Source organism: Chiloscyllium plagiosum, unplaced genomic scaffold (genome assembly GCF_037043375.1).
Source record: "Chiloscyllium plagiosum isolate Xiang-an unplaced genomic scaffold, Cpla_swu_hap1 HiC_scaffold_2, whole genome shotgun sequence".
NCBI lineage: Eukaryota > Metazoa > Chordata > Chondrichthyes > Orectolobiformes > Hemiscylliidae > Chiloscyllium > Chiloscyllium plagiosum.
The window spans coordinates 101,870,996-101,885,919 of record NW_028270140.1 but is presented as its reverse complement, the minus strand read 5'-3'; the positions used below and the strand labels follow the sequence as shown (position 1 = coordinate 101,885,919).

The window sequence follows — 14,924 nt, the reverse complement described above, 5'->3', positions numbered from 1 at the left end:
GTGAAACCTTTATTGCAGAGTGCTGTTAAGACTGGGTTGCTAAATAATTTCAAGGTCGAAAGACAGATTTTTAAACAATAAGGAATCAAGTTATGAGGACACAGGAAACAGAATTAAGGATTATCAAATTGCCTACTTCTATGATTTATGATCTTATGGCCTCCCTCACAAAAGCAAAAATCCTTAACGTTGTTCCTGTCCATTCAAACCATATTCTTTCACACTGCCTTACTAGTTTGTTACCATCACCTGGCAGAAACAATGCTAAAGTTCCTCGTGACTCCTAAATAATTTACCTGAAGCATTACATTTTTCTCACCATAAACAGCTGGGACACATATAAAACCACAAGAAACTCTCTTGTAAGAAAATATTGCAGAAAAAAGATCCTCTGACAATAGAATTTTAAGCAAAAAAAAAATAAACCTACTTCTGCCATATGGGGAGTATGGTGTGGAACAAGTCTGGATAATAATGTCCAAAGGGCAGGATCAGCTGGATTGCTGAAAAATAAAGTTTAAACGGATATATTATTTATAGTTTTTGAACTTAAATATAAATATGCTTTCCGTGAAGAATGCAGATGTTATGACACTAAAATCTACAAGCTGCACCAATGGACCAATATTTATAAATACATATTCTTTAAAAGGAGTGAATCCATACAATTTAAAATTAAGACTACTTATCAGAGCATGAAGTGGGTAAAATAAAGCTCATACGTAGATCATAGAAGATATATTACACGAATGTACCACCAACAATAATAGCTAAAGAAAACAATCATCATAAGTTTAGCTAAGCAAAGACCAGATTTAATGCAGTGCAAAATCAGTTGCATGGAAGTGTAGCAGAGACAGTGTTCCTGATTGTTTTCTGCCTAGTGCTTGGGGAAACTGTGGGAAAGCCACGTTGGTTCAAATTGCCAGGATTGAATCTTTCCTCAGATTTAGGATGATGGTGGCAGAAATCCTACCTGTTCAGAGAGCTGCTGGTCAAGCAGAGACCATTCATTGGAGATGAAGTGCCATAGCAGTAGTGCTGGTGCCACTTGTGCTCCAGGTCCTTCTCCAGGGATCACCACTGGGTACTTAGACACAGGTGTACAACAGCAGGATCAGAGGCAAGGTTGGGGATTGATTTTCAGCAGCAGTGCCTCCATCCCTATGCAAGGATCTCAAATGGGCACAAAGTGCTTGACAATGTTACCTCACCACACAAAACACTCTAAATTAGTGCTGACAAATTTGATATAGTTTACTGGGAGGTCTTCAGGCAACATGGAAAAATTGTGTATTAATCCCCTGAGCCATCACTAAATCACAGCAGGATCAGCTTAATTGGTGTTAATTATCTCTTTAATAAATCTGATGAACATATGCCATGAGTGGGAGAGTTTCCTGTATGATGCCCTTTCCACCTTTGACATAACTGTAGGGATTTATCCATTACTGAAGACAGATATATTGCCTCTCCCACAATTAAATGGGTTCAACTGCCATGCTTCCTGGTGCAGTAGGCTGGATTAAATTCCACTCAATGCTAAAGGTAACAACTGTCAGCAGAAGGATCTCATCTGTTCCCACCTTTTCCCAACCATTCCAAAATGCTCGATATAAAGGTTGCATCGATGGCAAACAGTCCTTTCAACTTATTAGCACTATTACTACTACAGCCAGTGAACAGACAGTCAGATGCTGGCAGGGCTTCATCACTTTCCTGAAGACCCCATTTCATTTCCTTGTAATTTCACATGTCTCCCACATTTCAGCTTTGGGAAAGGATGGTTTGTGAATAATCATAATCATAAATTGATCATACAAAATTGCATGTAGTCACTGCACTTAAGCTTCAGTAGACCTTTGCATTCATTTCTAGCCATTTTCAATTGTTTTGTAGTACAGGTATTTAGGCTGCTAAGTCTATACAGGTGTTTTCTGTAATGTACAATTTCACTCAAATTCTTGCTATGTCCCTAAATTTGGTCTTGACTCATAAATCACCTGTTCATTATACAACTGTCCTTTCAATTTTCTTTGGCAAAACATTTACTGAGTGATTATTAATCAGTGTGGAAAAAGAACTTTACTTAATCAAATGTCTTCAGTGTTTAAAAATTGCATAATACCATGTCCTGCCAGAGTGATAATTAAACTCCTTTTATAATAAACTAAATACATTAGCAATATATACTGTATTTGAAATAGCATAATGTAACAGAGGTCAAAACTCATTCAAGCTTGCAATATTATGATGGTTCGCCTCATTGGACATTTACCACAGATTGATTTATATCCTTTATACATTTTCTAAAATCATTCATTACAAATACTTTAGCTTTTTATTAATACTACTTAAGATGAATGTCAAATGAAAATATAATTCTGAATGGTAAGGAAAAATCATTGCAATTCAAACCAAGTGTTTAAATGTCAAGCTGTAAGAAAAATTTTAGAGTAGTTCTGAACATTAATTGAATTCCAACTAAATTCCAACCATTTAATTAGACTGCATCACAACGGTCGACATTTAAAATTTCAAAAATTGAGTTAAAAGTGATCTTGAAGCTTTGAAGACAGGATCTACTGTGGTATCCTTGGAAATCATCAAAACTGTAAATTTCTTCTTCAGCTTAAGTTTATTCAGTATCACAGACTAACACCTGTATTGGTGGAGTAGTGGACAGTTTGGAAGAACGTTACAGGTTGCAAGGGGACCTGGATAAACTGCAGAATTGGGCTGAGAGGTGGCAAATGGAGTTCAATGCAGCTAAATGTGAGGTGATGCACTTTGGGAAGAATAACAGGAAGGCAGAGTACTGGGTCAATGAAAAGGTTCTTGGTAGTGTGGATATGCAGAAGGATCTTGGAGTCCATGTATATAGATCCCTGAAAGTTGCCACCCGGATTCATAGTGCTGTTAAGGCAGCATATGGCGTGAGGTTTCATTGGCAGAGGGATTGAGTTCCGGAGCTGCAATATCATGCTGCAACTATACAAAACGCTCTTGCGGCCACACTTGGAATATTGTGTACAGTTCTGGTCGCCATACTTTGGGAAGGATGTGGAAGCATTGGAAAAAGTGCAGAGGAGATTTACAAGGATGTTACCTGGTCTGGAGGGAAGGTCTGGTGAGGAAAGGCTGAGAGACTTGGGTCTGTTCTCATTGGAAAGGCGGCGGCGAAGGGGCGATTTGATAGAGACATACAAAACGATCAGAGGATTAGATAGGGTAGACAGTGAAAATCTTTTTCCTAGGATGATGATGTTAGCTTGTATGAGAGTGCATAAGTACAAATTGAGGGATGACAGATTTAAGACAGATGTCAGAGGCAGGTTTTTTACTCAGAGTGGTAAGGGCATGGAATGCCTTACCTGCCAATGTAGTTAACTCAGCCGCATTAGGGAGATTTAAACAATCCTTGGATAAGCACATGGATGACGATGGGATAGTATAGGGGGATGAGCTGAGAATAGTTCACAGGTTGGCGCAACATCAAGGGCCAAAGGGTCTGTTTTGCGCTGTGTTGTTCTATGTTCTATTTTGCCAAGATGCAATAATACAGCTATTATTCTGTTATTAAGGTATAAATCATATAGAACAAGAGAACAGCATACACTCATTTTAAATTCTCTTCATAGTGCAAATAGTACAAATTCTCATTAATATATTAGAGTATGGACTTACGTCAACTTTTCTTACCTATGGACAGCTTTAGCTGCTTGTCTCTGCACAGCTAAATTGTTTGCTTGCAAAGAAAACATTCCTGAAGAAAGAAGGCAGGTTTCATAGGTTGAGTTGATTTTATCTGAATGTTTGAACAGTTCATTAAGTGCTGCTGTAGTGAGGGTGGTATCCTTCTTCGACAAACCCAGAGCACATAAAGCCTGCAGACTTTCTACACTGGGCTCCTTCAGCATGGAACTTTTAAACAAATTATACAAAAAATAGAATTAACAGAACAAAATTAACTTTGTTATTCAATGATGTAAGCATTCAAGATTGGCAACCTTTCAATACATAATATATTCACAATTATTAAATAAATTAAAACAAAAAATAAAGAAGATGATTTATTTCGTACCTTCTCTGTCAAATTTTATATACAACAAATCGTTTCAACTGCTGCCAATGTAATTCAGTAAATCTTACAGTATTTTCTATCCAAAATATAGGTTCAAAAACTGCAATTAGATGGATGACCAATTAATCCATTTTTGCAAGGGTTGGGAGAGGTGAAGGGTAAGTACTTAGCCTGACAAAATATGGGCAGTGGTACTCTTATTGCTACTGGTCACCTTTAAAGTTTAAAATCTGTGCACCTTGCTAAGTTGGGGGATATAATTAATGCTGAGGAAGACTGCAACACGGTGGCAGTGGTTAGCACTGCTGCCTCACAGCGCCAGAAACCCGGGTTCAATTCCCGACTCAGGCGACTGACTGTGTGGAGTTTGCACATTCTCCCAGTGTCTGCGTGGGTTTCCTCCGGGTGCTCCGGTTTCCTCCCACAGTCACAAAGATGTGCAAGTCAGGTGAATTGGCCATGCTAAATTGCCCGTAGTGTTAGGTAAGGGGTAAATGTAGGGGTATGGGTGGGTTGCGCTTCGGCGGGGCGGTGTGGACTTGTTGGGCCGAAGGGCCTGTTTCCACATTGTAAGTAATCTAATCTAATCTAATCTAATCTAAACAAAACAAGAATACATTAATAAGATTGTAAAATCCATAATTGACCAATTAATTTAAAAACTAAACTGTTGCATTCTGGCAGGAAGAATAATCTTGGTTGCTAATTTGCATTCCTCCTTTTCAAAAACCTGGGATCTGTATTTGTGCCTCAGGTGCTTTCCATATTTATTAGCAATTTAATTGATGGGATGGAAAGGAAAGCCATATCTCTAGATTTGCTGAAGGTAGGCAGTATTCTAAGTAGTGTAAATGGAAGCATAAGGTTACAAAAAGACATTCATAGGTGAATTAGGAAAACTGTGACAAAGAGATTTAAATCCAGGTGAATGTGAAATCATTCATTTAGAACCTGAATAGGATAGAAACAGAGTGCACTTCCAAAATAGTGAATAGCTAGAAGATGAAGCAATCCATGCAAATACATTAAATTTCATGAACAGGAGCAGCATTAACAAAAAAAAAAATCAAAAAGACTAATGGAATGACAATCTTTATATCTGACATTATAAAATGCAAGAGGTTTGAAGTTAAGCTACAGCTATATAAAGTCCAACCTTCAATTACAACTGGTATACTGTGAACAGATCTGGGCATCACACATAAGGTTGGTCTTGAGAGGAGTGCGTCTTTGATTTAGATACTTTAAAGAAAATAGACGTTTATTTTTGAGCAAATTAGCCATGATCTCATTGGAAGCTAAGGGAGAGATTATATGGAACAGAATTTAAAATAATGTCAAAACGAATGGGAAGAGGCTAAAGATTGCACTTGCTTGCTGGCTGCAAATTGTTTCCACTAGAAAGTTTTTCTGCAATTAACTCATGGAATTTGGGTGTCTCTGGCTAGGCTAGCATTTATTGCCCATTCCTCAGAGGGCAGTCAAGAGTCCACCACATTGCATTGGGTCAGGAGACACATGGGTCTGACCAGATAAGGATGTCAGATTTCCTTCCATAAATGGCATTAGTGAACCAGATGGGTTTTTCCAACAATTCTCCAAGACTTTATGGTCATCATCATTAGACCCTTAAATCTAGATTCTTTATTGTGGAATTTGAATTCAATCTGTCATGGCAGGATTTGAACTCAGGTCCCCAGGACATTAGCTGAGTTTCTGGATTGATAGTCTAGTGATTACAGGGCCATTTTCTTCCTGAGGCTTATTAAGCAAGTTCCTAGTAAACAGTGATCATGCTGTAAAATTGAATACTGCGGCTGTTGTGGAAATCTAAACTGTCCAAAACAATTAATAATTATCAATCCCATTGAAAGCGCACATCATCTAATGAGTTTTTTTAAAAAAAATCACAAAACACCAGGTTATAGCCCAACAGGTTTATTTGGAAGCACTAGCTTTCAGAGTATACTCCCCAACTACCTGATGAAGCAGCAGCACTCTGAAAGCTAGTGCTTCCAAATAAACCTGTTGAACTATAACCTGGTGTTGTGCAATTTTTAACTTTGTACACCCCAGTCCAACACTGGCACCTCCAAATCATCATCTAATGAAACGTCGCAGTTGTGTCATAGAATGCTTTCGGATGTTGAGATTTTACACTTCCCCATCACCTGTCATCACAGTTTAAATAGCTTTAAAAGTCTTAAATCTCTATTTCTCTTTAATTCTAATGAAAGGTCATTGCCCTAAAACGTCAACATTTTCTCTCTTCATGGATACTGCCTGAAAGGAGCTTTTCCAGCTTATTTGGTTTGTACTTCAGATTTTCACCCTTTTTGTCCTTGTTTGAATTCACATTATAAAAGAGATTGTGATGCTCATTGCGAAACAAAGCTTGGTATGTTCACAGAACTACAACGCTATGTTCCAGGACAAATGATGGAGTCAGGAAAGTCACTTTGCTATGATTTTCATTAGTTTTACCTTGTGTTTCCTAATAACTGAACTTGTTTTAGTTCTCTACCCTATTTTTATTTGTTCAAAAAAAAAACTAAGAACAGGTTATTAAGCTTATGTTGCCTTAAGAATGTATCTTTAACTATAATGTATGTATTTGTTCACTCACATATATACCATTTGTTCCATCCTCTGTTGAAGCATATAATAGAGTTACTTAAATAAAAAAATTGAAATTGAACCTGCTCTGCCATCCATTTTAATCAAGGCTGATTTTCAACTTCATCTCCACCACTATGTCAGAAGTGGGTTGTGAACTCAGTCCCTCTGGCTCAGAGGTAGGGCCACTAATACTGCACCATGAGAGCCCTTAACTGCCCAGGGTAGTGTCATAGGCCCAGCCACCTTCACTGAACATCATCAGTTTTGACCAAATGATGAAGGGAAAGTTTTCTTTATGAAGCAGCTGATCACCTGCACAATGTTCAACAATAGTTGCAATCCTCAGAGTCTGAAACAATTCATTTCGAAATGCCGCAAACCTAGATAATGCCTAGTTTGGGGTGACAAGTGGCAAGTAACATTAGCATCTCTAACAAGAGAGAATTCAACATTGTCTCTTGACATTCAATGGCATTACCATTGATAAAGCACTAGTCAGGAGTGTGATGGAACACCACCCCATTGCCAGGATGTTTTCCATTCCAACCACATAAGATGCTTGACATCTTCCAGGACAAAGCAGCCTACTTGATTGGCATCACATACACAAATATTCATTTACTCCATCACTGATAGACAGTGACCACAGTGTACCATCTAATTGGCCAAGGCTCCTTCAACATCTTCCAGACCAATGACCACAACCATCTGGGAGGATAAGTGCAGTAGATAATTGGGAAGACCACCACCTGCAAATTCCCTTCTAAGCCACACACTTTCCTGACATGGAACTGTATCAGCACCCTTCACTATTACTGTGTGACATTGTGGAACATCATTCATCTTGGAAGTTCTTTCTCAATGGCACTGTGGGTGTACCAACACCTATGGATTGCAGAGATTCAGGGAACCACTCAACACTACCTTTTTAACATCACCTAGGGATAGGTAATAAGCGTTGGTGTAGCCAATGACACCCACATTGATGAATGAACAAAAATAAACTGAATGATCAGTACTCCTGCATTAAACACAGTCCCACAGCATTCATAATAAACTACATAATTAGTGGCATACTTTGATTGTAGTATGGATGATCGCAGGAAGCTCACAAGACGACCAAAATTCACGATGAGACCAATTAATATGCAGGGCAATAAATGCAACCTTGCTAAGATCTCTTTTCCGAACAATGCCCAGATCCTATTTCAAAACCATTTACATTTGTTCTCTCTCCCTCATGTTCTAAAGTGTAGAAAGCTCAGAAAAATCAACAGACTTCAGCAAAATACTGCAGTAAAGCCCCACCTTCACCTGGAACATGGTAAATTTTGAAAAGGCACTGAGAAATTGGGTGCTTTTTAAAAATTCAGTCAAGAATTTTAAAGTTTGCCTCACTACTGGTGTTCAGATAGCACAAAGAATTACTTTATTTGGTAGATTTCACTTTTTCTTTCTGTGTGCGCAGGAATCACAGTTTTTTTTAATGTGTGTGGGTAATTACTCATCTAATAGCTCATGCTATCTAAAAATGTAATTTGTTTTACAGACACTCAATCTTTGTACATTAGATTCAAATTACTTCAAAGGTCTTTTAATTACCAAAGTCTATAAATTACAAAGAACAAAACTAGACACATACAAGTAACTAAAAATTGGAATGGCAAGTAACAAATAATATTTTTTGCAGATACTTACCATTTGAAGAGTAAAGTCTTGGCATTATCTATTCTACCCTCTTTGAAAGCAATCATTGCAAGTGCAATCATTATGTGTGCCTTCTCATTCTCCGTATGGGCAATAGTTAAAGCCTTTTCATAAGCTGTAAAAATACAAAATGAGTCAAAAACACCCTACAAAACCTTAACTGATCAGCTTGTTATTAAAAAAAAACTCAGGTATAATAGAAATAATTATGACTACCTAGTTAATGAATTTTAGAATATTAATTGGATGATAAAATGCAAGAATTCACTCGTCAAAACTAAATCGCTTTCTTCAAGGTGGCATTTTATAGTACTTTCCTGTGCAAGGTTGCTGAAATCAGATTCAGACAGGAATTACATTGAAACACAATAGTGATTGTTATTAATCTTTTGACAGCTTTCTCTTTTCCACTTCAAGAAAGGCTCAAATTTTGTGGCGGCAATGATGGCAAAACCAGTAGTGCCAATGAGAAGATTTGTAGCTCGGGTGCTCGTTGTTGTGGTTCTGTTCACCGAGCTGGGAATTTGTGTTGCAGACGTTTCATCCCCTGTCTAGGTGACATCCTCAGTGCTTGGGAGCCTCCTGTGAAGTGCTTCTGTGATCTTTCCTCCGGCATTTGTAGTGGTTTGAATCTGCCGCTTCCGGTTATCAGTTCCAGATGTCCGTTGCAGTGGTCGGTATATTGGGTCCAGGTCGATGTGCTTATTGATTGAATCTGTGGATGAGTGTCATGCCTCTAGGAATTCCCTGGCTGTTCTCTGTTTGGCTTGTCCTATAATAGTGGTGTTGTCCCAGTCGAATTCATGTTGCTTGTCATCTGCGTGTGTGGCTACTAAGGATAGCTGGTCGTGTCGTTTCGTGGCTAGTTGGTGACACGCAGATGACAAGCAACATGAATTCGACTGGGACAACACTACTATTATAGGACAAGCCAAACAGAGAACAGCCAGGGAACTCCTAGAGGCATGGCACTCATCCACAGATTCAATCAATAAGCACATCGATCTGGACCCAATATACCGACCACTGCAACGGACATCTGGAACTGATAACCGGAAGCGGCAGATTCAAACCACTACAAATGCCGGAGGAAAGATCACAGAAGCACTTCACAGGAGGCTCCCAAGCACTGAGGATGTCACCTAGACAGGGGACAAAACGTCTGCAACACAAATTCCCTGCTCAGCGAACAGAACCACAACAACAGTAGTGCTAATGCTTCTTCTGAAGCATATGATATCCAGATGTTTAGTTAAACATGGAAATTGAGAAATTGTGTGTCTCTGATTTTACATTTCTCCCAAGGGTGCAGTGGTAAATATAATCACTGCTGAAAAATTTTATTTGTAAATGTCAAATGTCTCCACATATTTAAAAGGCAGAGACATTTTTAAATTTATGGTATCTCAATTTCTACCTTAATTCCATATGTTGGAGTCATTTATTTTGATCTCTCAGATTATATTCACAAAGTGAAGGATAATTGGTGCATTTTGCTTTTCATGAAAATACTTTAATGTAATATGCTGTTTAGCTGACTCGATGGCATCATAGTTGCTGGATGCCTGGAGATCCACTTGACACTAGATTCACAGTGGAAGAGAGCTAAAGTATACACAGAAATCATTCGATCTTTATAGGCAAATTTTTGGGGGGCAGTGGTGATCACTACTGTTTCACTGCTGACCTCAAAATCCAGGTCATTGTAACTTGGATTTATAAACAGTTAAATATACATATTTCATAGTTTAATCCAGGTGCATTATATATTGGTTAAATGAAGATACAAACTGATACATCAAGGCTAATAAATACTGAACATTTTACACAGGAATATTCAACTTTTAGACTCTCCCCACATTCCTAGTTCATGCTAAATCCACCTTTACCTTTGGCACTCTCCTGAAGAAGCCCTTTCTTCAAGTAAACCAGAGCAAGACTAATGATGTCATCAAACTCCACAAAAGGGTTCAACATGTAAGTCTCAATGGCCTCCCGGTACTGACCTGCAGCACTAAAAAAATAGGAAGGTGACTTTGATGTAGCAACAGGTCAACTTCACACTGCTTGCGTTATAACCCACAAGGTAAATACAGAGCAATATCAATGCCTTCCAGGCAGTTACATTAAAACTGACCTTTGTTTAATCCATCAAGATAAAAACTCCAAATGTAACAGTAACCAAAACATTAATCAAACACATTAATTAATTGAACTGGAGATCTATTATCCAGGCTAGATAGGTGTAATAACTTTAAAACTTAAAATCTGACTAACTTCCTTTTTGGTTCTCTCCATTTGGATGCAACGAAAGGATTGTTTGCTGTCACTGTTTGCATGAGAGCTGTCATAGGTCTGGATTATATTTTGGATTTGCTGCATGCTACAAAATGCAACATCAATGTAATAAATTATATAAGAACAAAACACATTGAAAATGATTAAAATATAAGGATCGGCAGTTATTTAAAGATTACAATCAACCTTATGTTAAATTTGAAAGAATAGATTATCCTGATTTAGCTTCATATTTGTATCTAATGAAGAAACAATCCAATTTATCTATTTTCACAGCAGCAGTCCATGAGTGTGGCTTAGGGAGCTATTTAGCAGCTGTAAGTGTGGAAGGGAGTTAGTCGTAACAGTAGCAAGTACTGTCAACGGGGGTGGTGCCAGGGGACTGGAGAGTGGCGAATGTTGTGCCCCTGTTCAAAAAGGGAATAGGGATAACCCCGGGAATTACAGGCCAGTTAGTCTTACTTCGGTGGTAGGCAAAGTAATGGAAAGGGTACTGAGGGATAGGATTTATGAGTATCTGGAAAGCCAACTGCTTGATTAGGGACAGCCAGCACGGATTTGTGAGGGATAGGTCTTGCCTTACAAGTCTTATTGAATTCTTTGAGCAGGTGACCAAGCATGTGGATGAGGGTAGAGCAGTGGATGTAGTGTACATGGATTTTAGTAAGGCATTTGATAAGGTTCCCCATGGTAGGCTTATGCGGAAAGTCAGGAGGCATGGGATAGTGGGAAGTTTGGCCAGTTGGATAGAGAACTGGCTAACCGGTCAAAGTCAGAGAGTGGTGGTAGATGGTAAATATTCAGCCTGGAGACCAGTTACAAGTGGAGTTCCGCAGGGATCAGTTCTGCTGTCCTCTGCTGTTTGTCATTTTTATTAATGACTTGGAAGAGGGAGTCGAAGGGTGGGTCAGTAAATTTGCAGACGATACGAAGATTGGTGGAGTTGTGGATAGTGAGGAGGGCTGTTGTCAGCTGCAAAGGGACTTATTTTATGATGCAGAGCTGGGCTGAGGAGTGGCAGATGGAGTTCAACCCTGTCAAGTGTGAGGTTGTCCATTTTGGAAGGACAAATAAGAATGCAGAATACAGGGTTAATGGTAGGGTTCTTAGTAAGGTGGAGGAGCAGAGGGATCTTGAGGTCTATGTTCATAGATCTTTGAAAGTTGCCATTCAGGTGGATAGAGCTTGTAAGAAGGCCTGTGGTGTATTAGCGTTCATTAGCAGGGGGATTGAATTCAAGAGTCGTGAGGTGATGTTGCAGCTGTACAGGACCTTGGTAAGGCCACATTTGGAGTACTGTGTGCAGTTCTGGTCACCTCACTTTAGGAAAGATGTGGAAGCTTTGGAGAGGGTGCAGACGAGATTTACAAGGATGTTGCCTGGAATGGAGAATAGGTCGTATGAGGATAGGTTGAGAGTGCTAGACCTTTTTTCATTGGAACGGCGAGGATGAGGGGTGACTTGATAAAGGTTTATAAGGTGATCAGGGGAATAGATAGAGTAGACAGTCAGAGACTTTTTCCCCGGGTAGAACAGAGTGTTACAAGGGGACATAAATTTAAGGTGAAGGGTGGAAGGTATGGGGGGAGATGTCTGGGATAGGTTCTTTACCCAGAGAGTGGTGGGGGCATGGAATGCGCTGCCTGTGGGAGTGGCAGAGTCAGAATCATTGGTGGCCTTTAAGCGGCAATTGGATAGGTACTTAAGCTACGACAAATGTTCAGCACAACATCGTGGACCGAAGGGCCTGTTCTGTGCTGTATTGTTCTATATTCTATGTAAGTACAGAGTTGAATTACCACGGCAACCATTATTGTGGCCATTGTTTTACTCATTCATTTGCAGTGGTAAACATGGTCTAAGAAAGGCAGAGGCTCAGAACTGCCCATCACTTTACAGAGGCAAACTCAGGACATCCTCACAGAGGCAATGAACTACTGAAAAAGAGCTTCTTTCCCGAGGATAGCAGAGGACAACCACCATCTATTTCAAGCAGACATGCAAAATGCTCTAAAAGAATCAAGATTTAGAGGGCATAGATTTAAAGTGATTTGCAAAAGTAGTAAATCTGGGGTGAGAAAATACTTTTTCACATAGCAAGTAGTTAGGGTATGGAATGCACTGCGTAAACATGTAGTGAAGGCATTCAACAGGGCACTGAGCAATTATTGGGATAGAAATAATGCTCAAAGATATGGAAAAAAAGCAGGAGATTGGCTCTAGATAAAGGCCACTCATTTGAGAACCAAGTACAGACACAATGAACTGAATAGTCACCTTCTGCGCCATAACCCTTCTGTGATTATGTGAAATGAGACAACAGAATGTGGCAGTGTAGCAGAACCTGACGCATTGCTGGTCGAGGTTCAATGACTTTACTCAGTCTGGCTAGATGAGTGCATTACCCAGACCCTCAGGACTTACTATGGATATACAACCTCCAGGAGACTTTCCAACTGAACAGCCTGTGCCTGAGGAATGAGTGCACAGGGCATAGCCTGAACCTTCAGAGGGATTTTCAGTCATGCTGGAAACTTGCCAGCATGGACAACTGCAACTTATATTAATGAGCCAATGGCACTGATCATAGAGTCCAGCAGTAGACCTTTCTCCTTTTGTTCTTGCACAGCACGGTGGCACAGTGGTTAGCACTTGCTGCCTCACAGCGCCAGAGACCTGGGTTCAATTCCCGCCTCAGGCAACTGTCTGTGTGGAGTTTGCACATTCTCCCAGTGTCTGCGTGGGTTTCCTCCCGCAGTCCAAAAATGTGCAGGTTAGGTGAGCTGGCCATGCTAAATTGCCTGTAATGTTAGGTGAGGGGGCAAACGTAGGGGAATGGGTCTGGGTAGGTTGCTCTTCAGCGGGTCGGTGTGGACTTGTTGGGCCGAAGGGCCTGTTTCCACACTAAGTAATCTAAAAAAAAAGATAGGACACAATGCTTGGAGGCATGTCCAATATGGACCAAAATGGAGAAGGTAGCGATGGATATATTAGTGCAGCTGATCATGAGGAAGGTGAGATGTGAATCCCTAGTGGACAGAGTGACTAGGAATAATGCAAAAATGAAAGGGATGCTATTTGCCACATTCATAACTCAGAGACTTGAGGAACCCTAAACACTATGGAGGCTTCGATTTCAGAGGTTAGATATCTTTATCTTTTCTTGCTTTCTCCACTGATCATAGAGTTGAGGACAAATTCTTAAATCTTTGAAGAGCACGTGCCACCAGCAGAAATCTCACAACAGTCACCCTCACATCTTGCAAGGGTACCCTCTGCAGCGCAGTTACCACGCCACATCCTATCATACTCTTTGAAAGGGTGAAACTGGGTGATGAGGATATCATGGGCAAGCAGGATGCAATAGAGCCTAAGCAAGGCACTGGGCTTTTCTGTCCTGCGTACCATTCTGTTGCCGTCCTGTGCTCAGGCCTCTGCCTTTCTTTCTTTGTCAGTGGATCCGAAATCTGAGAGGTCAGAATCTTGCAGTACAAATGTGAGGTGATATATATGAGGGGGAGGGGGAGGGGTGGAAAGAGGGGTGATTGGGCAGCTTTAAACCTATCAACAAAAGAATACTCAGCAACTGGGAGTCAGAAAAACTTCAAGTCATTGAACTAACAAGTTGCCTGCAAATTACTTTATTTATGGAATGTGTGTCACATATTTAACAAAATCTTTTGTTGCTTGCTTATGATTGTTGTCAATTTAAATAAGGTGATACCCAGGAAATGTAAGGTTTCCTCTGTGTTTATGGGTTTACATTTAATGGTCTGTTGATAGTTATTGTGAATATTGATGAACTCTAAACCTGCTTCTGCTAAAGTCTAAATTTCCCAAACATTAAGACAAAAACAGAAGAAACAGTTACTTTCTGACATTAAAAATCAAAACACCAGGTTATAGTCCAACTGGTTTATTTGGAAGCACTAGTTTTCAGAGCGCTGCACCTTCATCAGGTGGTTGAAGAGTATAAAAGAGTCCACAACCACCTGATGAAGGAGCAGCGCTCTGAAAGCTAGTGCTTTCAAATAAACCAGTTGGACTATAACCTGGTGTTGTGAGATTTTTGACTTTGTCCACCCCAGTCTAACACTGGCATCTCCAAATCATTACTTTCTGAAAGCATTACACCTAATTAAGGCATTCGAGTGAATTTTAAAAAAATAGTCCCTGAAAATGAAAGGAATAATCAACTCCCAAAAATCAAAATGTA

At 39.7% G+C, this 14,924-nt stretch overlaps 2 protein-coding genes across 4 annotated transcripts in view; one reads left to right on the top strand and one right to left on the bottom strand.

Moving 5' to 3' along the window:
- The window catches only part of skic3 (SKI3 subunit of superkiller complex), a 120,147-nt gene that overhangs the window by 25,606 nt on the left and 79,617 nt on the right, over window positions 1-14,924 (bottom strand). For both annotated transcript variants that reach the window (XM_043709524.2, XM_043709515.2), the window contains exons 29-32: window positions 10,300-10,424; window positions 8,402-8,525; window positions 3,703-3,924; window positions 431-503 (exon numbers count right to left, since the gene is read on the bottom strand). In XM_043709524.2, coding sequence (XP_043565459.2) covers window positions 431-503; window positions 3,703-3,924; window positions 8,402-8,525; window positions 10,300-10,424 — 544 coding nt within the window. The remainder of the gene's footprint in view (window positions 1-430; window positions 504-3,702; window positions 3,925-8,401; window positions 8,526-10,299; window positions 10,425-14,924) is intronic.
- The window catches only part of fam81b (family with sequence similarity 81 member B), a 117,755-nt gene that overhangs the window by 78,100 nt on the left and 24,731 nt on the right, over window positions 1-14,924 (top strand). The window contains exon 10 of one of the 2 annotated variants that reach the window (XM_087999201.1): window positions 4,176-4,242. The exons of the other annotated variant lie outside the window; for it this stretch is intronic. Coding sequence (XP_087855327.1) covers window positions 4,176-4,210 — 35 coding nt within the window. The 3' untranslated portion in view covers window positions 4,211-4,242. The remainder of the gene's footprint in view (window positions 1-4,175; window positions 4,243-14,924) is intronic. 2 annotated transcript variants of the gene reach the window in all.